Source organism: Callospermophilus lateralis, chromosome 4 (assembly GCF_048772815.1).
Source record: "Callospermophilus lateralis isolate mCalLat2 chromosome 4, mCalLat2.hap1, whole genome shotgun sequence".
In the NCBI taxonomy this organism is placed as follows: domain Eukaryota; kingdom Metazoa; phylum Chordata; class Mammalia; order Rodentia; family Sciuridae; genus Callospermophilus; species Callospermophilus lateralis.
This window is the reverse complement of record NC_135308.1, coordinates 13,969,031-13,994,397: the sequence shown is the minus strand read 5'-3', so window position 1 is coordinate 13,994,397 and position 25,367 is coordinate 13,969,031. Positions and strand designations below refer to the sequence as shown.

At 44.1% G+C, this 25,367-nt stretch overlaps 1 protein-coding gene across 2 annotated transcripts; it reads left to right on the top strand.

Moving 5' to 3' along the window:
• The first annotated feature begins 1,311 nt into the window (after positions 1-1,311).
• On the top strand, positions 1,312-24,906 carry Npm2 (nucleophosmin/nucleoplasmin 2). Of its 2 annotated transcripts, none has more exons than XM_076852319.1 (10): positions 1,312-1,374; positions 6,043-6,137; positions 6,568-6,656; positions 6,817-6,902; positions 7,030-7,155; positions 21,622-21,715; positions 22,632-22,801; positions 23,016-23,050; positions 24,625-24,658; positions 24,765-24,906. In XM_076852319.1, exons 3-10 carry the CDS (start codon positions 6,602-6,604, stop codon positions 24,807-24,809), a joined length of 645 nt encoding a protein of 214 aa, XP_076708434.1. In that variant the 5' UTR covers positions 1,312-1,374; positions 6,043-6,137; positions 6,568-6,601; the 3' UTR covers positions 24,810-24,906. The 2 variants fall into 2 exon arrangements, with proteins under 2 accessions (XP_076708434.1, XP_076708433.1); XM_076852318.1 differs by having other exon boundaries at positions 1,334-1,466.
• Positions 24,907-25,367: the final 461 nt, after the last annotated feature.

The following is a 25,367-nucleotide window of genomic DNA, read 5'->3' as shown; positions in this document are numbered from 1 at the left end:
AACAGATCTTATAGCGCCTTACACAATTATACTTTCGAGATCCATGAAGACAATTCATGATGCACTTAAGCACACAGTATCAATATAGCCTATCTCATTATTGGGTTGCAAAGGAGTGAAGAATGACAAGTGAGGAATCTCCTAGACTCTTATTACTGTTTCACAAATTTATCAAGTTAGACATCAGAATTCAAGGTCCAGAGGGAAACCAAGCTCACTGGATAAAAACTGACCAGCGGATAGTGTGTTTGGCCTATGTAAAGCTTAAAGAGATACTGATAAGTAATCACCACAGCTAGTAAAGGGGTAAGAGAATTTTGACCGAAAATTCAAGCTGAATTATTTCAACTGGAAAATGAGAGTACCAACTAAGATAATGGAAATGAAACCATTTTTCAAAGTAACTGGGCAGCCAGGTGTGGTGGAAGATGCCTGCTATCCCAGCACTTGGGAAACACGCAAGAGGATAAGGTCTAGAGCAGTCTGCAACTCAGCAGGACCCTGTCTCAAAAGAGCTGGGGACCTAGCTCAATGGTACGGCGACCCCGGTTCAAACCCCAATATCAAAAGAAAAATGTAACAGGCCTTTATCATTTCATCAGAAAACTATTCCAGTCAACCATGGCGACAAACTTCACCAACCCAGCTACAAACACCGCAGTGGAATCCTTCCATTCAACTAGACAGAAGCAACTGCTGCCACACCTTCTTTGATGTCTTTTCCAACCCTCTTTTCTCGTCTAAACTTAATGCCTTTTGTTCACCTACCCTTTCCCACAACACAAAATCGAGCCCTACGTCCTCTCTAAAGTACCCGTCTACAGTTTCCATCCCTAAACGCCTAAACCTGCTAATTTATTTGAGCTGTTCTTAAGCCGTCCCCTCCCTACCAATCAAACCAGGCTCCCTAGGAGCCGGACCCGACGATCTTGGTACGTCATGATGAAGACAAGGAAGTGTGAACTCTGGGTTGCGGGAGCGTCCGCATAGGCGGTAAATGGAGAGAGCAGGTGGAACTATGCGAGTGACGCCCTTGCGGAGCCCCCCACTGCCTGGTGCAGAGCGGTTAAGCCCACACAAGCGTGGCAGACCTCTGCGGAAAGGGAAAGAGCAGAAGGCGACACGGTCCCGCCTCAACCTCACGAAGGAAAAGGGGAAACGTCCACGACCGACAAGCGACCCCGCACTCTCCGTTGGCGCTGCCCCAGCAGCCGCCGGCCCGCGGACCCGGAAGTGGTTCTGCGCGCCCCTTGCGTCGGGAGCGGCGGTGTCCCCGTGCGTCTGCGCACACCGGCTCCAAGCGCGCCCTTCGTGCGGCGTTGCTAGACAAGCCCCGCTGTCCTGCGCAAGCGCAGTCAAGGACTGGGTCCTGCGGTGGGTTTGAGTTTGGGACACCGTCTTTACCTGCTCTGCGAAGTTCCAAAGCCACTTGTCAAAGCAACCTAGTGAGGAGTCTTTCCACCCCGGTGCGCTTGCTAGGAGTTAAGTTCTCTCGCACCCTGGAATAGGGCTGGGGGACGGGGGTTGGGGACTTGGTCGCTGGCTGGGAAGACCCCAGTGGAGCAGGCCGACTGAGAGAGATGCGCCCCGTGCGGCCAGGAGCGCGGGGAGAACGGCGAAGGGGCACCCAGGCGCACGGGGCAGGGCTGGCTAATCGAAGAAGGCGCGGACGCTGGCATGAAACGTCGTCTGCCTTCCTAGGAGTTTCGGAAATAGGACTAGAGAGTGCAGCCCTGTATGTGTCTACATGAGGGGTGGAGCACGAGAGGTGACATTTGATCCTAAAAGCTCTTAATTTCCAAAGCCACTTGTCAAAGCCTCACCTGTGAGGAGTCTGTTTAACCCACCAGCTAGTGGGTAATACATTGGAACAAGGCAAGGGTTGGGAAAAGGGAGTGGAGTGAGATTAAGGGAAATGGAGGTAACTGGGCTCTGTGACCAGTTGGATTTGGAGAGTAAAAGATGATTCTTGCTTGATTCTCAGGTTCCAGAATAGAGCGGCCGCTAAATGAGGAAAAGAGGGATCGAGGGCAGTACAGCTCCTGGGTACTGTAGAGAAGGCGGGGTCTTTGAAGAGTCTCAGCGAAACTCTGATCCCTAGAGGATTCCCTGCTTTTGCACGCAGTGCCTGAGAGACATCAAACTGAGGAAATACTACCAAACACAAAAGTTCAGTAGGCGGGAGCACTTCCCAACTCATTTTACCAAATAGGCATCTCCCAAGCCGAAACCAGAGATTAAATGAAAAAAGCAAAACAAAGAACTCTTTAGATTACCATATTTTATGAATCCATATGGAAATATAAACAAGGCAAATCCAACAATATATAAGAGCTGCCTTGACCAAATGTGATTGATTGATCTAGGAATCAAGATCAAGGTTGAAAGCATTTGAAAAACAACAATAAATTTAATTTACCATATAAACAATATTAAGGAGAAATAATAGATGGTTTCAGTAAATAAAAAACATACGACAACAAAATTCAATTTTTATTCCTAATTTTTTTTTCTCAGTGCTGGGATTGAACCAGGGGCAATTTACCACTGAGGTACATTCCTAGCCCTTTTAAATTTTTATTTAAAAATTGAATAAAATGGCTCACTAAATTACTGAGGCTGACCTCAAACTTGTGATCCTCCTACCTCCTGAGTTCATGCACAGACATGCACCACCATACCCAGCTATTAATGAATTAAAAATATAAAAAAAATTTTAAAAGCTTAACAAGTGCTGGGGTTGTGGCTCAGTGGTGGAGCGCTTGTCTCACATGCATGGGAAACTGGGTTCAATCCTCAGCACCACATAAGTAAATAAAATAAAGGTATTGTGTGCATCTACAACTGGGAAAAAAAAGGCTTTAAAAAAACTTTTAACAAACTAGCAATAGAAAGAAACTTTCTGGTTGGGGGGGGTTGTTGTTGTTTGTTTGTTTTCTTTTTGTTTTTGTTTTACTTTTGGCTGAGCTGGGGATCAAACCCAGGGTCTCATGTATGCCACCATGCTATAGCTCCAGGTCCAAAATAAATGTTCTCAAACTGATAAAGGATATCTACAAAAAAACCTATCACCAACAGCACAGTAACAGGTGAAAAACAGTGTTTCCCCAAAAGCCAAGAAGGTAAGCATGCCCATTCTTACCACTTCTATTCAATATTTTACCTGAGGTCTTAACCTGATCAGTAAAGCACAAGAAGGAAAAGGCACACTGATCAGAGAGGAAGAAGTAAAACTCTACTCACAGATATCATGACTTAGGGTACAAAAAAGCTACTGGGACTAATAAGCAAGCAGAAAACACAGAATACAAGACTAATATGCAAGAAAAGCCACAATTGTGTAGAGTGCTTGCCTAGCACACACACAAGAACCTGCGTTTGATCCTTAGCAACACACAAGTACACATACACAAACTGTAATTCTGTATACTAACAGCAATTTGAGGAAGACATTTTTAAATATATACCATATGCTGTGGCATCCAAAACATGAAGTATGTAAAAATAAATCTGGGCTTGGGATGTAGCTCAGTGGGTACAGAGTGCTAGTCTCGCATGCACAAGGCCCTGGGTTCAATCCCCAGCATCACAAAAAATAATAATAAATAAATAAATTTAACAAGATGTCAGGGCTGGGCACAGTGGCTTGGGAGACTGAGGCGGGAGGATCTCAAGTTCAAAACCAGCCTCAACAACTTGGGGAGACCCTAAGCAACTTAGCAAGAACCTGCTTCAAAATAAAAAAGGTTGGAATGTGGCTCAGTGGTTAAACACCGTGAGTTCAATCCCTGGTACAAAAAAAAAAAAAAAAAAAAGATACAGATCTGTACTCTAAAATCTACAAAACACTACCAAGGAATATTAAAGATCTAAGTAGATTGTAATGCATTCATGGATTGAATAACTCAAAACTATGTCAGTTATCCCTGTATTGATCTTTGCATTCAATAAAAATCCCAATAAAAATCTCAAAAGGGTTTGTTAAAGAAACTGACACACTGATTATAAAATTTACATGAAAACGCAAAGAATCTGGAATCACTAATGTATTTTAAAATAAAATAGCAGAGCTAGTGGATTTGTGATTTCAAGATTTTCTATGAAACTAGAGTTATCAAGACATTTTGGTATTGGCCTTAGAGCAGGCATATAGATCAATGAAACAGAATGAAGTCTAGATATAGAACAACTTTTGCAGCTGATTTTCAACAAAGGTAAAACAATAGGGAAAGGATAATATTCAAAATTGGTGCTACAGCCAGGTATGGTGGTGCACACCTGTAATCCCAGCAGCTTGGGAGGCTGAGGCAGGAGGATTATGAGTTCAAAGCTAGACTCAGCAATTTAGCAAGTCCCTAAGCAACTCAGCGAGACCCTGTCTCTAAATAAAATATATAAAAGGGCTGGGGATGTGGCTCAGTGGTTAAGCACCGCTGGGTTCAATCGCTGGTACCAATATATATGTTGGTGCTAGAGGAAATGGATATGCCATTGGGAGGTAGACATTGATCCTCACCTAAGAGTATTTTTTTTAAATACTTATTTATTTATTTTTTTAGTTTTCGACGGACACAACATCTTTGTATGTGGTGCTGAGGATCGAACCCGGGCTGCACGCATGCAAGGCAAGCGCCCTACCGCTTGAGCCACATCCCAGCCCCACCTAAGAGTATTCACAAGAGTATACTCAAAATATTTCATAATGTTTCAAGTTAAGCCAGATGTCTTAACAAACCAAAACCAGTAAAAAAAAAAAAAATGGGTTTCATCAAATCTTGAAATGATACTATCTAATGGAAATAAAAAATCTTTGAAATACATAATTTGACCCAAAACAAGCATACAGTATATATAAAGAATCTCTACAACCCAATAAGAAAAATAACTCTTTTAAAATAGGCCTGGGGCTGTGGCTCAGTGGTAGAGTGCTCACCTAGAACATGAGAGGCCATGGGTTCGATCCTCAGCACCATACAAAAATAAATAAATAAAGGTATCGTGTCCAACTACAAAAATATGCAAAATATCTTGGTGCAGTGATGCATGCCTGTAATCCCAGCAGCTCACACAGGCTGAGGCAGGAGGATCCAGGACCTAAGCCACTCAGTGAGACCCTCTCTCTAAATAAAATACAAAAGGGGATGAGGATGTTGCTCAGTGGTTAAGCATCCCTGGATTCAATTCCTAGTACCAAAAAAAAAAAAAAAAAAAAAAAAAAAAAACCCAGGTAAAACAATGACTAGCATGGAAAGAATATCATACTGCATATCACTAGGCTGTAGGGTCATTGCAAAGAATAAATATGATATATGTATGTATTCAAAATAGCACCTGATCTCTGAAGAGCACTTACTACTGATGATTTTCATTACTTCATACTGATGATTTGCATTACTTCAATACAATTTTAATTTGTATGGAGTTTCAGCATCTATCCATCTTTAAAAGCTATTTATCTATATGTTAAAAACCATTTGTATTTAGGACTTAAAAATAGGCAAAATACTTGAACAGGAATTTTTCAAATGACTGTATACACAAGACCAGTAATTGCTTTAAAAGATGTTCAATACCATTTTTCATCAAGGAAATACAAATAAAAACCCCAAATTAAATATCGCTAGAAAATCAAATACACCCGCTGGAATGGCTAAAGTTAGGAAGAGTGACAATGTCAAGTGTTAATGAAGATGCAGAGCAATCAGAATCCCCACACTTCGCAGGCAGAGATGCAGAATGGTGGCCAATGGGAAGAAGGAGCATGCACTAGGCTTAGTGAATCCCTGTGGCCGTGACAGTGGTTCTCGCTGAGTGGTCCTGCACCAGCAGCAGCGGCCTCACCTGGGTGCTTGTTAAAGATGCAAATTCTCTTGGCCCCACTCAGACCTCTTCAATGGGAAATTGGAGGTCAGGCCCAGCAAAGTGTGTTTTAATGAGCCCTCCAGGTGATTCTGGGGCACAGAGGAGGAGAGAATAGGATGGGGGAAAGGACTGCTTCTTGGATGCTGATTGGACAGCTCCCTTTCCTCTTCCCCTTCCCAGGCTTCTTTAACAGCCTGGTGTGGGCATCAAGCCCTCTGGTGAAGGTGGACAAGGCCTAAGTCAGTAGGACAACACATGACCTGAGCAACAGCAAGGTGAGATTCAGGAGGGGCTGAGGAAGGCTGGGACCCAGGGCATGAGTGGCATTAAGCCCAAACTAGACATTCTGTCTGTTTTCTGAGACCCTCACCCCAATGAGGTCACACACACCCTGGCACCCTCCCACAGGGCTGGGAGGGCCCAAAAAGTGATCTCACAGCAAGCTGGGCTTGACAGAACCGCCTTTCTCTCCCTGGTACTGCTGTTTCAGGTCTGGGCTGCCCTCATCTGTAGGGCCATGGATACTTGTCTGTCCTCCAGGAGTTTATAATGAGCCCTTGACCATGGCGCCACTCTTAGGCTGCAACCAAGGCCTCATCACCTAACCCTGCTAGCCCATCGGGCACCACTCAGCTGACAAAGAGTGCTGCTGAGTACCAAGCAGGGTCCCCGGACCTTGACTCACGGCAGGCCCCCTCCTTACAGCTGTCCGGCCACCCCCACTGCTCTGCTCAGCGACATGAGTCACCCTAGCATCAGCAGCACAGCTGAAAAAGCAAAGACCCTGCTCTGGGGTGAGTGAGGGCCAAGAGCAGCTCCGTTCACCCTCCCTCTCCCCAGCAGAGGCAGGATGGAGATGCTGATAACCTTCCCCTGAGGGTGGGCTGCAAGGGAGCTTGGAGAGTTCTCATGGGCCTCCCAGCCCCAGCCCTACCCGTCCCTCTCCCTTGGCAGGCGGTGAACTAAATCTGGAGAGGCAAAGTTGCACCTTCAGACCTCAAGTGGAGAGGAAGGAGAACTGTAGGCTGTTGCTCAATGCGGTGGGTGCCCCTCAGGGAGGGGAGGAAAGAGGGAACAGAAGGGATTCTCTGTTCCCAGTGAGCGACAGTAAAATTCCAAGGTCTGCTCTTGGGGTGATGAAGTGCCTCTGTTTGCCACCACCCTCAGATTTGCCTGGGGGAGAAAGCCAAAGATGAGGTGAACCGTGTGGAGATCGTGCCCCCCACAAATCAGGAGGACAAGAAGACGCAGCCCATCACCATTGCCTCGCTGAAGGCTTCCGTCCTACCCATGGTGAGCCTTTCCCCACAGCTGCCTCCACCCAGCTCAGGACCTCATACCCCAAAAGTCCTGCTGTACTGCTGGAGAAGCAATTTAGTCCACCACTCAGAGCCTGCTTTTCGTCTCAGCTTCAAGACTTTGGGCAAGTCAAATAACTTCCCTTCAAAAATTCCAGCTTTAAACCAGGCGCAGTGGCACAGGCCTATAAACCCAGTGGTTTAGGAGGCTGAGACAGGAGGACCGTGAGTTCAAAGTCAGCCTCAGCAACAGAGAGGCGCTAAGCAACTCAGTGAGACCCTGTCTCTAAATAAAATACAAAATAGGGTTGGGGATGTGGCTCAGTGGTTTGAGTGCCCCTGAGTTCAATTCCCAGTACCAGGGGGAAAAAAATCCAGCTTTAGTTGGACACACATTTGTAATCCCAGTGCCTAGGGAGGCTCAGGCTGAAGGATGACAAATTAAGGCCTCACTCAGCAACTTTGCAAGACCCTGTCTCAGAAATAAGAAGTGCCAGAATGTGACTCAAAGAGCTCCCCTGGTTTCTACCACCTCTATTAGAGAAGGGCAGGCTACAGCTTTAAACTGTTCACGGCTAGTGAAAGAGACACTTGGTATGTATATTGGTTTTATATGCAGAAATTTTCTTGTTTTCTTATTTTTTCCAGTGCCAGGGATAGAACCCAGGGCTTTGTGCATGCTAGGTGAGCACCCTACTCCTGAGCTACAGACCTAGCCCCAGAAATTCTCTGTTTCTAATAATTTATCTTAGCTTTTCTGTACAATTAAGCAGTGTTTGTGAATAATGTCAGTTTTGTTGGGTTGTTTTTTTTTTCCCCTTATTCTTCTGTAATCCTACTACACCACTGCACTGGTGAGGGTCTCGGAGGTAATACAGATCGACTTGTGTTCTGATAAATGAAGAGTGGAGAATGGTTTACTACACCTAACCACCTTACCACACTGCCCAGGGTTGGTTATTTGCCTGCAGAATGTGGGGCTGACAGGGCCACAGCTCCTTGCAGTTATTCTCCATCAACAGAAAGGATTGAACCATGTGTGACTAGCCCAGAAAAAGTCCAAAGTGAGTATTCAGATATGGTTTCTATTGACGTGTGCGGCTTGCATAACGCTTTATGAAATGTGAGTTGAACCATCGTTAAATCGGGGATTGTTTGGGATAAGTGTAAGAATAGTTTTCTTCCTGACTTTTTGTTGTTGTTTGGTCTGGTTTTTTTTTTTTTTTTTTTTTTTTTTTTTTTTTTTTTGAGACAGATTCTCACTGAGTTGCTAAGGGCCTCACTAAGTTACTGAGGCTGGCTTTGAACTTCTGATCTTCCTGCCTCAGCCTCCCAGAGCCACTGAAATTATAGGTGTTCTTCCTGTTTGTTTGTTTGTTTTAAATGCTTCTAATGCTCCTTTATTAAGTATGAAGTGTTTGGCAAATACCCTTTCCAAGTTAAGAAAGCCCCCAACTAGTCCTGCATTGTTTAATAAGAAAACAGTTTTTTAAAAATTAACTTAAATTTTATCAAATGCTTTTCTACTCTTATGATCCTGGGATTGTTCTTTATTCCATTAATATAGAAAATTATATTAATAGAATAATATATGAATCTCTTTACATTCCTGGGATAAACACTACTGGATCACATAACTTCTAGATTTGCTTTGCTAATGTATTATAGAAATATATTTACATATTGAGACCTTTCTTCCATACTCATAAGTGAGATTGGCCTATAAATTATCTTTTTGGGTATAAGGCATAGTAGCCTCATGAACTGAGGATGAAGTGTTCCCTCCCTCTGTTCCCTGAAATAGTGAGCAAAAGTCTATGCTTAGTAGTCCTTGAATCTATGGGATTCCCATCTGTAAAACTGCCCTCAGACCTACTTTCTTCTCAATCTACAAACACTCCCTAGAGGGTTTCATCCAGTCTCTTGGGTTTAAAAACCCTCTAGACAAATGAAGACTTTGAAACCAGTTTCTGTAAACCCAATATCTATCTATCTATCTATCTCTCTCTCTCTCTCTCTCTCTCTCTCTCTCTCTCTCTCTCCTGATCCTATCTCCAACTCAATATATTTAGTAAAAGCCAGGTGCAGGGGCTCAAGCTTGTGATCCCAGCTATTTGGGAGGCTGGGGTAGGATGATCACAAGTTCAAGAACACCCTTGGCAATTTAATGAGACCCTATCTCAAAAATAAAAATAAAGAGCTAGGGATGTAGCTTAGTGGTAAAGTGCCCTTAGATGATTCAGTTCCCCAGTACCAAATATATATATGTACTTACACCAATGTATATATGTATATACCTATATATTTAATAGAAATCTAATAGATCTCCCAAACCTAACATGTGTAAGCCCAAATTCTTGATTTTTATCTGTAATCCCCTGCCCATCTTCTCCCAAATAGCTGTTCTTCCAATTAATCATACAAAATGTCTTTGTCTCTCATTCCCTATCTTACCTGCAAACAAACCCTATTGGCTCTACCATTATAATATACCTGACCCAGTCCTGTCTCGCCACCTTCCAGCTATACCCTGGTACGGGTGACTGTACTTCCTCCTTTATTTTATTATGGGACCTCCCAACTGGTCTACCTTCCTTCCCCTACAGTTATTCCTGGGGTAGGCACACACAGGGCTAAATCTAGCCCACTGCCTGTTTTGTGGGTAAAGTGCCATTGGAACTCAGCCTCACTCCTTCATTTCTATATTGTTCTTGGCTGCTTTGCCTCCATAACAGCAGAGCTGGATAATCTCAACAGAGACCACACAGTTTGCAAAACTAAAATATTACTGAGCTAGGTAGGGTGGTGCATAGCTGTAATCCCAACAACTCAGGGGGCTGAGGTAAGGAGACTGCAAATCCAAGGTCAACCTAGGCAACTTGGTAAGACCCTATCTCAAAATTAAAGTTGGGGGTGGATGTTGGGGTTATAGATCGGGGGACAGTGCCCTGGGTTCTATCCCCAGTATCCCCCCCCCAAAAAAAATCTGGCCCCTTACAGAAAGGGCTGATCCATTTTGTACAAAGCTGCCAGAAAGATCCCTCTGTTTGTTTGTTTGTTTATTTTTTTATTTGCGTGAGTGTGGTGCTGGAGATGGAACCAGGGCTTCACTGCATGCCAGGCAAGCATCTACCACTGAGCTACACTCCCAGACCTGGAAAGATTCTCTTAAACACAAGTGAGATCATGTTGCTTCTCCTCTAGAATATCAGGTCAATGGCTTCCCATTCTACTCAGAGTTAAGATTTGAGAGTTTAAGCTGGGCAGGGTAGCACACACCTGTAATTTCAGCAGTTCCCTAAGCTGAAGCAGGAAGATCACAAGTTTGAGGCCAGGCTCCATAATTCATTGAAGCCCTAAGCAACTTAGTGAGATGCTGTCTCAAAAATTTAAAAAGGGCTGGGAATGTGGCTCAGTGGTTAAGCACCCCTCAGTTTGATTCCTTGTACAAAAAAAAAAAAAAGTCGTGTAGCCCAGCTCAAAGCCCTTAGCAACCTCCTTAAACCTGTTCAAACCACATTAGTTTCCTTGACTCTACCTTTGAAATAATTTTTTTTTGGCACTGGTGATTGATCATAGGAGCACTCTAACACTGAGCTACATCCTCAGCCCTTTTGTTATTTTGAGACAGGAGCTTGCAAAATGGTAGAGGCTTGCCTAGATCTTGTGATCCTCCTGCCTCAACCTCCTAAGTCCCTGGGATTATAAGTGTGCTTCCCCATGCCCACCCCCTGAATATCTGTAAAATGCCAAGTGCTCCCCCTCCTCAGCATCTTTACCTTGACTGGTTCCCCCTGTGTGTTCCAGGGCTTGCCTTCCCACTTGAGTCCAGTCTTGGTTCCCATGTCATCTCATCTGGGAGGTCTTTCTTGACCACGAGCAGCATGGCCTCTTCCTGCCTCACCCATGAGTCCCCCCCACACACACACACACCATGGGACCCATCACTAGCATCAGTTTTCTTTTTTTTTCTTTTTTTTTTTTTTAAAGAGAGAGTGAGAGAGGAGAAAGAGAGAGAGATAGAATTTTAATATTTATTTACTTATTTTTTGTTATCGGCGGACACAACATCTTTTTTTTTTTGTATGTGGTGCTGAGGATCGAACCCGGGCCGCACACATGCCAGGTGAGCGCGCTACCGCTTGAACCACATCCCCAGCCCACTAGCATCAGTTTTCACTTGTGCACTTTCTCCCCAACCAGAATGTAAGTTCCAAGAGAGCAGGGCTTGTCTGTTTAGTGTGCTGCATTATCTGTGAAGCCTACGTAATAGTGCCTGCCATAGCGTAGAAATTCCATGTACCATGAATGAGTAATTAGAAGAATGAATTATATAGAATTGATATGATTTTAAGCTATTATAATTTATCTAATGGATCCACCCAAATGTTTTTATTTCTTTGAATCAGTTTGTCAGCTTTATTGAGGTAGAATTCATGTCATGCCATTTAACAGTGTTAAGTGCACAACTGGATGTGTGTGTGAATGGTTTAATTGTGTGGCCACAACCACAATCAAGGTAGAGAAAATTCACATCACTTCCCAAAACTTCCCTCTGCCTCTTTGGCAGCCCTTTCCACCCATGCCTGACTCTGGCAACCATGGATCTACTTTCTACCACTGTGTTCTTCATTTTCCAGAATTTAACTTAAATGAAATCAAGCAGTATGTAGTCCCTTGTGCCAGCTTCTTTCATTTGTCGTGATGCTTTTGAGATTTATCCGTATTGGTAAACAGTCACGTGCTCCTTTCTGTGTTGGAGTAGCACGCCATGCTATGGCTCCATGTCATGTTTGTTAAATAACCTATTTATGGTCATCTGGGTGGTTCCCAGTGTTAAACTATCATGAATAAAAAATGCCATGACTATTCCAGTGTAAGTCTTTGGGAAAATGTTCCATTTAGCTTGAGCACAATGGTGGAATGAATCACTGGCTCCTATAATAAGCATATATTCAACATTATACCAAATGGCCAGTTTATTTTCCAAATTGCTATGTGAGGGCTGGGGATGTGGCTCAAGTGGTAGCGCGCTCGCCTGGCATGCGTGCGGCCCGGGTTCGATTCTCAGCACCACGTACAAACAAAGATGTTGTGTCCGCCGAGAACTAAAAAATAAATTAAAAAAAAAAATTGCTATGTGATTCTTGCCTTCCTACCACAAAAGTTTGAGGAATCCAGTTGTCCCTTTTTACAACATACCTCTCACAGCTCGTGTCTCTGTTGGGCATTTGTCTATCTTCCTTGGAGAATTGTTGATTCAAGTCTTCGTTTTTGTTTTTTGTTTTTTTCCTTTGGGTTTCAGGTCAATTATTTTAAGATTTGTCTTTCTGCTATAGTTATGCTAGTTCTTGCTATCCCTTATTAGATGATTTGCAGTATTTTGTTCCATTCTGTAGATTTTCTTTTCACTTTCCTGCTATTATTTGCAACAGAGAAGTTTTTAATTTTTATAGAGTCCAATTTATTTTTGTTTCTTATGTTGCTTGTACCTTTGGGGTTGAATCTAAAAACTATTGTCTAGTCCAAGGTCACAAAAATTTAAACCTACAACTTCTTCTAGGAGCTTTAGAGTTTTAGTTCTTATATCTAAGTCTGTGATCCATTTTGAGTTAATTTTTGTATATGATGTGAGGTAAACAGGTGGGATTTTTGTGTGTGTGGGTATGTAGTCCTGGGGGTTGAACCTAGGGCTTAGCACATGCTAGGCAAGTGATCACTGAGTTACCTTTCCACCATTTTTATTTTGAAACAGCATCTCACTAAGTTGTCCCAGATGGCCTTGAACTTGTAATTCTCCTGCCTCAGCCTCCTGTGTAGCTGGGATTTCAGGCATGTGCTATGGCCCTGGCCAGATGGGCTTTCTAAATTTTACTTTGTGATTGTTCATAACTAGTCTACAGCTATACAATTGGTTTTATATCAGATGTCTTTGCTAAATTTATATATTAGTTCCTTTGAATTTATGTGCATATTCGTGTCATCTGTGAATAAGAGTTTAACTCCTTTAGTTTCCGTATGCACACCTCTGTGCCTCTGTGAGTATTTCTGGCCAAACTTCACTGATTGGGACCTTGAGTATATTGTTGACTAGAAATGGCAAGAGCAGGACCATCCTTGCCTTATTCCAGGTCTTCGGGGAAAGGCAAGCCATCTTCCCAAGATGTCCTGTACCAGGTTGAAGATGTTCCAACTATCCTACTCTTCTGAGATATTTTATCATACATGGCTATTCAATTTTGTCAAAGTATTCCTTTCTGTATTGAGGTGATTTTTTTTTTCCGCCTTTGTTCTGTTATTTGGCAAATTAAATTCGATTTTCAGTCCATTATATTTATTGATCACTGTGCTTTCCTGGAATGAGCCCCATTTGTCACATTATCCTTCTCTTTATTGCTGGATTCTATTTGCTAATATTTATTAAGGATATTTGTGTCTGTTGATGAGCAACATTGTCTGTAGTTTCTTTTTTTTTCATCTGGTTTTAGTATCAGGCTAATGCTGGCCTCCAAATGACAGGGTATTATCTCCTTTTCTGTTTTTCTGGAACAGTTCATATAAATTTGGTAGAATGAAACAATCTGGTTAACTTGTATATGTGTGAGAGAGAGAGACACAGGGTCCAACTCTGTTGCCCAGGCTGGCCATGAACCCGGGCTCAAGCGATCCTCCTGCCACAGCCTCCCAAGTAGCCAGAACTGCAGATGTGTGCTGCTGCACTCGGCTCTGATTGACATTTAATAGGCTAAAGGGCTCTCATAGATACAGGACTGTTTGAGTTGTAGGTCTTTTCATGACAGGGCTTCGTTGTGTCTTTTAAGGAAATTTTTCATTTCATCTAATTTGTCAGATTTCTTGGTGTAAAGTTGTTCGTGACATTCCTTTGTTTTGTTTCTGTTAGCTGTAATGACATCTGCTCTTTGGCTTCTGATATTGGTAACTTGTTTTTCTCCTTTTTTAAAGCTTGTCCAGAGATTTAATAGTTTTACTAATTTCTCTCAAAAACTACTTTTTGCGGGGCTGGGGCTCAGTGGTGGAGCGCTTGCCTAGCGTGTGAGAGGTACTGGTTCAATCCTTAGCACTACTTACAAAATAAATTAATAAACAAAGATATTGTGTGTCCCTCTACAACTAACAGAATTTTTTTTTTAAACTAGCTTTTGGTCTCATCAATTTTCTGTTTATCTACTTTCATATTTTTATCTCCTTCTCTGTTTTGGATTGAGTTTTTCTTTTTGTGGGTGTGGGTGTGTGTGTGTTGGCACTGGGGACTGAACTCAAGGTGCTTAATCCCTGAGCTACATCTCCAGCCTTTTTTAGTTTTCATTTTGAGACAGGGTCTTGCTAAATTGCTGAGGCTGGCCTCAAACTTGTGATCTTCCTGCTTTGCCTCCCAAGTCACTGGGATTACAGGCATGTGCCACCCCACTGGAATTCACTTACTCTTTTTGTAGTTTTTGTTTTGTTTTGTTTGCAGTGCTGGGGCTTGAACCCAGGGCCTCATATGTGGTGGGTAAGTACTCTATCACTGAGCTACATCCCTATCTCTGTTCTGCCTTTTTTATAGTTTATAAAGGGAGAAACAGCCAGGCGCAGTGGCACACACCTATAATCCTAGTGGCTCCAGAGACTGAGACAGGAGGATCACAAGTTCAAAGCCAGCCTCAACAAAAGGGAGGCACTAAGCAACTCAGGGAGACCCTGTCTCTAAATAAAATACAAAATAGGGCTGGGGATGTGGCTCAGAGGTGGAGTGCCCCTGAGTATAAAAGGAAAAACATATTTGTGTGTATACATACATATATATTTACATATACACACACATATACAAATGTATACATATATACTCTACCATATAATATATTATACTATATAATAGGTATACTTAGGTCTTCTTTTTATAATTCAAGCATTTCAGGCCATGATGTTCTTCTAAGCATCTTTCTAGCTTCAACACATTTTGATAAGTATTGTTTTCATTTTCATTCAGTTCAAATCATTACCACTTTCCTTCATCAGCCCCTGAAGTATTTTATGAATGTGTATATTTTTAAATTTCCAAATAATTAGGCATCTTCTATGATGCTTTAGTTGTTTCATAGCTTAATACCATTGGGTTCTGAGAATATAATTGGTAAGAATTCAATCTAAAATGTAGTGACTTGTTTTGTAGCCCAAAATATATTCTGTCTTGATGAATATTTTGTTTACACTAAAATGAAAAATGTGTGTTGAATTGCTCTATATCAAGTCAGATAACAGTTCTGTTTATTTTATACAAATAGGCAGGCATGGTGTCTCACACCTTTAATCCCAGTGACTCAGGAGGCTGAGGGAGGAGGATCATAAATTCAAGACCAGCCTCAGAAACTCAAGTTAGAAAAGGGCTAGGGATGAGGCTCTATGGTAACAAGCCTTGGGTTCAATCTCCAGTAGCTGTACCCCCAAAAAAATAGTCAATATCTGTTTTGTTGAGTGCTGGGGCTCAAGACGAGGGCCTCACATATACATGTCATTGAGTCCACCACTGAGCTACATCCCCAGCCTTAATACAGATCTTTTGATTAGTGTTTATGTGGTGTATTCTTCCTGTTCTTTTCCATTATCATTTTAATTTGAGTTACTTAGGACCTCACTTTTGCTGAGGCTGGCTTTGAACTCACAATCCTCCTGCCTTAGCCTCCCAAGCCACTGGGATTACAGGTGTGCACCACCATACCTGACATCATTTTACTTTTACTCTCTATATCTTTATACATAAAGTGGGTTTCTGTGAGATAGCATATAAGTGAGTCTTACTCTTTTATCCAGTTAGATGTCCTTCCCTCCCCCTATACTGAGGATTGACCCTAGGGGCACTCTACCACTACTTATAGTCCTAGATCTTTTTATTTTTTATTTCAACTCAGAATCTAAGTTGCACAGGATGGTCTCAGTCTTGTGATCCTCCTGCCCCAGCCTTCCAAATAGTTGAGATTACAGGTGTGTGTCACTAATCCTAGCCTATACCATTAACATCTCACATAATTTATCAACCTGGGTTTAAATGTATCATGTTGCTATTTGTTTTCCTCCATCTATTTTCCTTTCTTCCTCTCCTAGCCTCCTTCTTTGAATTAACTAAATAGTTTTCATGAATTTTTTTTTTTCCAGTGCTGGGAATCAAACTCAGAGCATCAAGCAGGCCAGCCAAGCTCTCTACCACTGAGCCATATCCCTGGTCCTTTTATGATTATTATTTTTTTAAGCTGCCTGTGTAGGCCAGGCACGGTGGTGCATGCCTCTGATTCCAGTGGCTTGAGGGGGTGGAGGCAGGAGGATCGTGAGTTCAAAGTCAGCCTCAGTTAGCGAGTCACTAAGCAACTCAGTGAGACCCTGTCTAATAAAATACAAAATAGGGCTAGGGATGTGGCTCAGTAGTCGAGTGCCCCTGAGTTCAATCCGTGGTACTAAGAGAGAGGGGTGGGGGGCTGCCTGTGTAGTTATATTATAGATGGACACAATACCTTTGTTTTGTTTTATTTTTATGTGATGCTAAGGATCAAACCCAATGCCTCACATGTGCTAGGCAGGTGCTCTACCACTGAACCACAAGCTCAGGCAATGATTAAACTTTTATCTCTACCATTAGCCTCTTAGCTATACTTAAACATTTTTTCTGTGTGTGTGTGTGTGGCTGTTTTAGGATTTACAATGTGCATCTTTAATTTACAATAATCTACTTCCAAATAATATTCTTCCTATTTATGTACTCTAAAAGACTATTACTGGTGAGCATGGTGGGTGGTGTTATGCCTGTAACCCCAGCTACTCAGGAGGCTGAGGCAAGAGAATCATAAGTTCAAGGCCAGCCTCGGCAATTTAGTGAGATTTTGTCTCAAAATAAGAAATGAGAAAGAGGGCTAAGACTTGGCCCAGTGGTACACACTTATAATTCCAGAGATTAAAGAGGCTGAGGCAGGAGCTTAACAAATTTGAAGTCAGTCTCAGCAACATAGTGAGACCCTGTCTCAGAAATAAAATAAAAAGAACTAAAGATGTAGCTCAGAGATAGAACATTCCTGGTTTCAACACCACTTTCTACTGCAATTTTAAAAAATGAGGAGGAGGAGGAGGAGGAGGAGGAGGAGGAGGAGGAAGAGGTCAGCTCAGCCTATTTCCATCTCCTACCTCCCATCTTCTGAGGTATTGTTGTAACAACTTTTACTTGTCAACAAAGGCTATAAATTCTATACTGCACTGTTACATTGTTTTACTGTTACATTGTTTTAAAGGCTCTAAGGGGATTATAAATTAAAGTATCTCATTTCTAGTATTTGTTTACATATGTACCATTTTGGATACTTTTCATTCTTTTGCATAGATTCATATTTCCATGTTGTAATATTTTCTTCTGCTTCAAGGAGTTGAAAATTTCTTGTATTGTAGGTCTGCTTCTGATGAGTTCTCTCAGCCTTTGTTTGGAAATTTTCATCTTGCTTGTTCTTTCTTTTTTTCTAACATGGGATTGAACTCAGGGGCACTTGACCATGAGCCACATCCCTAGTCCTATTTTGTATTTTATTTAGAGACAGGGTCTCACTGAGTTGCTTAACGCCTGGCTTTTGCTGAGGCTGGCTTTGAACTCGCTTTACTCCTGCCTCAGCCTCCTGAGCTGCTGGGATCATAGGTGCACGCCACCATGCCTGGATCATTCATTTACTTTTGAAAGACATTTTAGGTCGAAGGTAGGCATGGTGGCACACACCTGTAATCCCAGCAGCTTTAAATAAAATAGGGCTGGGTGTGACTCAGTGGTAAGGGCCCCTGAGTTCAATCCTCAGTACCCCCCCCCCAAAAAAAAAAAACTTAGTTTGAATTTTTTTTTTCCCTTTCAATACTTGAAAAACTTTGCTTCATTTTCTCCTAGTTTGTATTATCTGGAGAAATCTACTCATATCTTTATCTTCATTCTTTGTAAGTAAAGTCGCCCTCCCCTGCCCACCCGGCTGCTTTTAAGATTTTTCATTTTACCATCAGACATGGTGGTACCGCCTATAATCCCATCAACTCAGGAGGCTGAGGAAGGAGGATCCCAAGTTCAAGGCCAGGCTCAGCAATTTAGCGAGACCCTAAACAACTTAGCAAGACCCTGTCTCAAAATAAAAAGGGCAAGGGTTGTGGCTTAGTGGTAAAGCACCCCTGGATTTGATCCCCAGTACAAAAAAAAAAAAAGGACTATCTATTCTTTGGTATTTGTTGATACCTGACATATAGACAAGTACATGGTGGTATCGTAGGATTCTATGTGTGTCTGCTAAATCAAGTGTATTAAGCATTCAAACCTGCGTTACTTTTTAAATCTCCTTGATGTATCAGTTACCAAAGAAGTGTGGTAAAATTTGATTATTCTTGTGGATTTTCAGTGGATTCTTATAATTTTATTGTGTGATGTATGTTTATTTTTTAATTAAAATTTAAAAAATAATTGCAAAGTTAGCCCCCAACTTGTAATGGTTTGCTAAGAGCCATAGCCAAGTAGTAATGAAGCATGGCATTTTTGGTTGAAAGGTGACAGGTGACGCCAGCAAGCCATTGAGATGATATGATTATGTTAAGATCTGCATTCAAATGGATATTAAACCCCTGCTGTCCACCTAGGCCTGCTACAGGACTCCTGGAGAGTTCCCATTGGTTGGGGAAGTACGGTAGGAGGGAATTCCGGAGGAGGGATTTCCTGTTGTGGGGTCCAGGAGAACGCCCTGTGTGTGTGTGTGTGTGTGTGTGTGTGTGTGTGTGTGTGTGTGTCTCTCTCTCTCTCTCTCTCTCTCGGCATATTTCCTGGGAGCATACAGGGCATTGGCGCGAGTTTCAGAGATAAAATTTGTTCCTGTTTGAGTGGCTCGTGTGCCCAGCCAGACTGCGGCAATGGTTCAAATTATAATTTTTCAACTTTACAGCACACCATGATTAGATGCATGTTGGACCTTCCCCATTTAGTTTCCCATGTATTAACCTTTCTTTCATATTTTTGTCTTTTGTTTTATTTTAATTTATAGGATTTTAAAAATTTTTTAAAATCTTTCATAGTTTTGAAATCTCTCCTTTACCTCTTACTAGGCAATTAACTAATTATTGGTACCTGGGATTGCACCCAGGGGTCCTTAACCACTGAGATACAGCACCCCTAGCCCTTTTTATATTTTGCTTCAAGACAGAGCTGCATTAAGTTGCTTAGAGCATTGCTAAATTGCTGAGGCTCACTTTGAACTTGCGATCCTCCTGCCTCAGCCTCCCAAACCACTGGGATTACAAGCATGCACCACCATGTCCAACTTGTACCGAGTAATTCTTTACAGCATCACTTCATCTTACTAATTCATATATACATATTAGTTATAGTTATATAGTTATAGGTAGACTCCATATCTTTATATTTATGTGGTGCTGAGGATCAAACCCAGTGCCTCACGCATACTAGGTGAGCACTATACCTTTGAGCCAGCACCCCAGCCAGGTCTTACAAATTCTTGCTTCCACTGGCTTATTCTACTTTTTTACCATTTGATCATTTTATTTTAATGCTCCTATTTTTCATGGCCTTGTGACTGCATTTGCTTCTTACTTTCATGGTTTTTTTTAAGGGTTCTGATTTCCACTTTTACATTTATAACCAGGTTTATTTTGAAGTGTTCAGTCATTGTTCTCCTATCTGGACTCCTTGGTTGTACTAACCTGAAGTTCTTTGCCTCTTTCTGCCAATTCCGGCAGGGTTGTTTCTCATTTGAGTTGTGGCTTTTCATGGTGAGCTCATCTTCAGGGGTTTGGTTTGCTTGTTCTGCTCTGAAAGCTCTCCCTGTGGCCTGGGCTTGGGGGGTGTCCCAGTGGAGTGGTTTTGTGTTTGCGTTACCATTTGCTCTAGAAATATCCCAAGGCTAGGATTTTGTTCCAACTTCCTGCCTGGCAGTACCCACCGTGTGAATGCAGCCTTTGAGGGTGTGAGAGACACAGCTAAGGGTTTTTAGGTTCTCCCAGCACTGGCACTTCCGTTATCTTTCTTCAAGTCTGCTAAGTGGGTTTGTTGGTTTTAGGGGTTGGTTTGGGGTTTTTTTAGGCCCCAATCCTCAACATTCCCCATAGCCCTTGTGTTAAGACCTCGGAGGGGCCTTCGCCTCCTTGTCGTAGGCTGGAAACATTAATTTTTGGTGGAGCAGTACTGAGAATTGAAGTCAGAGGCACCCAACCACTGAGCCCCAGCCCCAGCCCTATTTTGTATTTTATTTAGAGACAGGGTCTCACTGAGTTGCTTAGCACCTCACTTTTGCTGAGGCTGGCTTTCAACTCACAATCCTCCTGCCTTAGCCTCCTGAGCTGCTGGGATTACAGATGTGCACCACTGTGCCTGGCTGGATCACAAACTCTTAAGTGGATCTCTCTAACCCTTAGCTTCCTCTTCTACAAATAACAGTACTTCTATCATGGGTTTTGGGGGGGGGGGTAGATTTAAGTGGGATAAAGCAAGTAAAATGCTTATCATGGTACCTAACACATGGTAGAAGCTCAAAAAATATAAGTTGTTGTTATTCTAGAAAAGCTGGGCCAGATGCAGTGGTGTGTTCCTTTAGTTCTAACACTCAGGACACTGAGGCAGGAGGATCACTTGAGCCCAGGAATTCAAGGCCAGCCTGGGCAACACAGTGAGACCCCTGTCTCAAAAGAAGAAAGAAAGAAATTTGGGACATTTGGAAAAGTATAGATAATAAATACCTTTCTTTCCTCCGACAGTTATCACTAGTTCTTTAACTGTTTCTAACCTTTATTCAGATGTATATCCATATATTTCTCATAAAACCAAAGCTGTACTGCATGTCCCACGTGGCATTTTCACATTTGGCCAACACGTTACTCAGCTCAGGCTGCCCTAACAAGGTACCAGAGACGGCTTGATTTTCTCAGTTCTGGAGGTTGGACGTTCAACAGTAGGTGCCCAAGTGGGTGGGCTCTGGTGAGGGTCTTCTCCCTCATGGGCAGCCCCCTTCTCAGTGTGAGAGGAGAGACGAGCCCTCTGGTATCTTCTCGTCAGGGCGCTATCCCACCAGAACCCTCCACACCTTTCGCCTCATCTGAATCTAATCACCTCCCAAATCCCCACCTCCAAATACCATTGCACCAGAGGGTTCTGGGGCCTAACCATGAATATGCGCAAAGGAGGTCCCAAGTCAGACCACAGCCTTCAGACTTCTCTAACAGCTGCCCCTCATCTTGGAAGGCAATCTGTGGTCTTGAAGCAAGATTATAAGGTTCCCATCTTGGACAAGGCCCATCTCAGCAAGAAGGGAGCAGGCACCAAGGTCCACACAGCCCATGAGCGTGTGTGGTGGGAGAAGCATATCTGAGTATCACCTAGGCCAGCCCACAGCAGCTGCCAAACCTCAGTGACCCTGTCTCCTCTGCTCCTGTCCCCACATCCCTTCCACTGCAGGTCGCCATGACAGGAGTAGAATTTTCTCCTCCAGTTACTTTTCACCTCCGGGCTGGCTCAGGGCCTGTGTTTCTCAGTGGCCAGGAATGTTATGGTAAGTATGAGGTTGGTGGGCAGGTTTGAGGATATGGTGCCAAACAGGACTAGGGACCTACTGGGTACTCAGACATTTGAGAGATTCTTAAATTGGGGGACAAAATCCCCAAAGGCAACAGGATCACCTGGAGCCTGAAGTGGAAGGCCATGGCAAGTGTCCTGGCCCCAGGTCCTCTGTGGGCCTCAGCCCCTCATCTGCAGCTTGAGAATGGGGCCTCCCTTGGCTTCATCTTTGAAGAATAGTTTCAAGAATAAATGAGGTGGTCAGAAGGAGCACTTAGCAAAACACCTGAACACGGGACCACCCCAGACCTGGCTGCTGGTTCAGTAAGAAGCTGTGCAGTGTAGGAAACAGCTCAGTATAACGTTGTCCCCTTCGAGACCCCTTCCGCTGGCCTCTTCTCTGTCCAGTTGTGCCTCTCTCTCAGGGCACTCTCCTCCCCAAAATCCTTTGGCATCTCCCACTTCCCTTAGGCTAAGGGCATTAGTCTACTTGTGAGGGTGGAACCCCAAGACCTAATCACCTTCCACTGGGCCCCAGCTCTGCTCCATCCCACCACCTCAACTGTGCCATGCTGGGGACCATGTCACCAGCACTGGAACCTGCTCGCCCTCTCTGCCCACCTTCGTGTTCGCCCCCACCCCTTCCTAATGGTGTGTGGTCCTCCTGCCTTGCCCTCTTTCTCCCATGCCCACCTTCTGGGGGCTTCCAGGGTCCCATGCCCCACCCTGGCCCCCACTTTGTGGAGGAGAAAGGCCCTGGGCAGTGGGTAGGCTAATACCTTCAGCTCCATGCAGGATCCCCTCAGGACCACACTTGGGGCACAAGTCTTGGGACAGGAGGCAGGTGTCACCCAGCTGCTCAGAAGCTCCGCCACTCCCCCACCCCTGCCCCTTTGCCCACACCATCACAGAAACTTCAGACCTACCCTGGGAAGAAGAGGAGGAGGAGGAGGAAGAGGTGGAGGAGGAAGAGGAGGAAGAAGAGGAAGAGGATGACGACGAGGCAGATGTGTCTCTAGAGGACACGCCTGTCAAACAAGTCAAGCGGCCGTCACTGCAGAAGCAGACCAGCGTTGCCAAGGTGGGGGAGGAGCATAGCTGCTCTCACTGAGGTGGGACCCTGCATAGGACCTGGGAGGGACTGGGCTCCAGCATGTGGCCCAGGCTCCCAGGCGAGCCTGTGGGACGGCCAAGTCCTGCCAGGTGCTCAGCTGGGACTATGTGGGGCTTGGGAGTCTGCTCTGGCCCTGGGCCCTTCCCTGGCTCTCCTAGTAATGCTTGGTTTTGGTTTCCAGAAAAAAAAACTGGACAAAGAAGAGGAGACAGAAAGGTAATTCTTTCCATCTATTAAATTCGCCAGAAGTCATTGGCTGAGGCGTGTTGTGCTGGAAAGAGCAGGCCCAGCAGGCGTGTGCGCAGTGAAGGGACAACCCTCTCAAAGGCATGCAGGTGTTCTCTTCCCCTGCAAGGAATCCTGTTCAAGATGTGGGGGCGGGGGGCAGGGGCTCAGCGGTAGAGTGCTGCTTGCCTAGCATGTGCGAGGCCCTGGGATCCATCTTCAGCACCACATAGAAATAAAGGTATTGTGTGCAACTACAACTAAAAAATAAATATTTTTTTTAAAAAATATGAGATAAATTATACACATGGCACGATTCAAATACTAGTATTCAAATACCATCGTGGCATTATTCAAATACTAGTAAAAGCAGCCAGGCATAGTGGCACATAGCTGTAATCCTAGCAGCTCAGGAGGCTGAGGCAGGAGTATTGCAAGTTCAAAGCCAGCCTCAGCTAAGTAACTCACTGAGACTGTCTCTAAATAGAATACAAAAAGGGGCTGGGGATGTGGCTCCATGGTTAAGTGTCTCTGGGTTCAATCCCAGGTCCAAAAATAAAATAAAATAAAACTAGTGAAAAATGCAAGCATTATAAATGTGTACTAACATAAAAGTTAACTAAATGCTGCGCCCCCTTTCCCTTTCTCTTTTTTTTTCTTTTGGTCCTGAGGAGTGAACCACAGGCACTCTACCACCACAGAGCTCCACCACATCCCTTTTTTATTTTGAGAGAGTACTGGGGACAGAACCCAGAGGCATCTTTTACCATTGAGCCACATCCCCAGCCCTTTTTTATTCCTTAAGACAGGGTCACACAAAAAAAAGGGGGAGGATCTCACTAAGTTGCTGAGACTGGCTTCAAACTTGTGATTCTCCTATCTCAGCTTCCCAAGTAGTTGGGATCACAGACATGCGCTACCATGCCTAGCCACATAATGCTTTTGAAGCTTATAACAAGAGAAATTATTGACAGTTCAAAGAAGAGGATATCAAACTACTTTTATTTTATTTCACATAGTTTTAGAAATAGTTTACAGAAAAAGTACACTGAAGTGTTACTATTGGTGTGAAGTAAAGAAAATTATAAATAACTTATTCTTATTTTTAAAAATATTTTTTAGTTGTAGGTGGAAACAATGCCTTTATTTTTATTTATTTATTTTCATGTGGTCCTGAGGATCGAACCCAGTGCCTCACCCATGCTAGATGAGCACTCTACCACCGAGCCACAACCCCACCCCTATTTTATTTATGTGTGATGCAGTTAGAATTATTTTTATATTTTTATATTATCCTGGGAAAGGCAGGAGGACAGGGCCATGCAGTGGTCATTCAGGCCACTTCCTTGCTGTCAGAAGAGAAAAAAAAGGTTATTTAATAAAAATGGACAGGCAGGACCCTGGTGGCAGCCAGGGTGCAATGGACCCAGTAGCTTCACCTCCCCTGGCCCAGGCCCCTGTCTCCTGGAACCATTCAGGCTCAGGAGGACCCAAGCTACTGGCATCAGGCCGAGCTCTCTTGCCCACCTGTGACCCCAATTCTTGCCAACCCCACCCTATTCCAGGTCCAGCCTTCCAGAGAAGAGCCCTGTAAGAAAGGTGAGTGGCAGCAGGTGAGGCTGGCCTCCAGGGAGCCTCTGGGTTCTGGGAGGCCGCCCAGGCCGGGGGAGAAAGTGGAGACGGGAGCTTTCCCTCATCTTCACAGGCCAAACCCACAGTCAGATCTAAGAAGCTGGGTTCCAAGAAGTGAGGAGCCAGGATGGCCTCGCCCCAGTGACAGAAGAAGAGCCGCAAGCCCACCGCACAGAGGGTCTTCCTCCCTCTGTGCGCTGGGTGCAGACGTCCCCCTACCAGCCCCCTTCACCTGAGCCTCAATGTGACAGGGTATTGTGAGGGCCCCACAGGAGCCTCGTACCCTGGACCCTGTGGTCTCGAGGCCCTGGAGAGAAAAGCCCGAGAGCACAGGGCCACAATAAAGTTTGCTTTGTCAGGACCTCTCTCCTCTTTCCTGGGGCAGGCTCGCCGGCTACAGCTGTCCATGTGCCCAGCAGAGGGCAGCCTTGAGCAGCACAGGGCCCTGAGGGTGCCCAGGGCACTGGGGCCAGGCCCTCAGCCTGCCAGCTGCGCAGAGCTTCAGGATTTACCTGCTTGTGCTACCAAGAAGGGCCTGTCCCCAGGGCCCCAGCTCCCTTCTTCCCCCTGCCCTCCTCCTGTCAGGCAGCTGTCAAATGTACAGAGCACCCATGGGAGTGGGGGGAGCAGCTCAGGGGGCCTTACTCTCTGGGCCTTCTTCTGGGAGGGTGCTGAG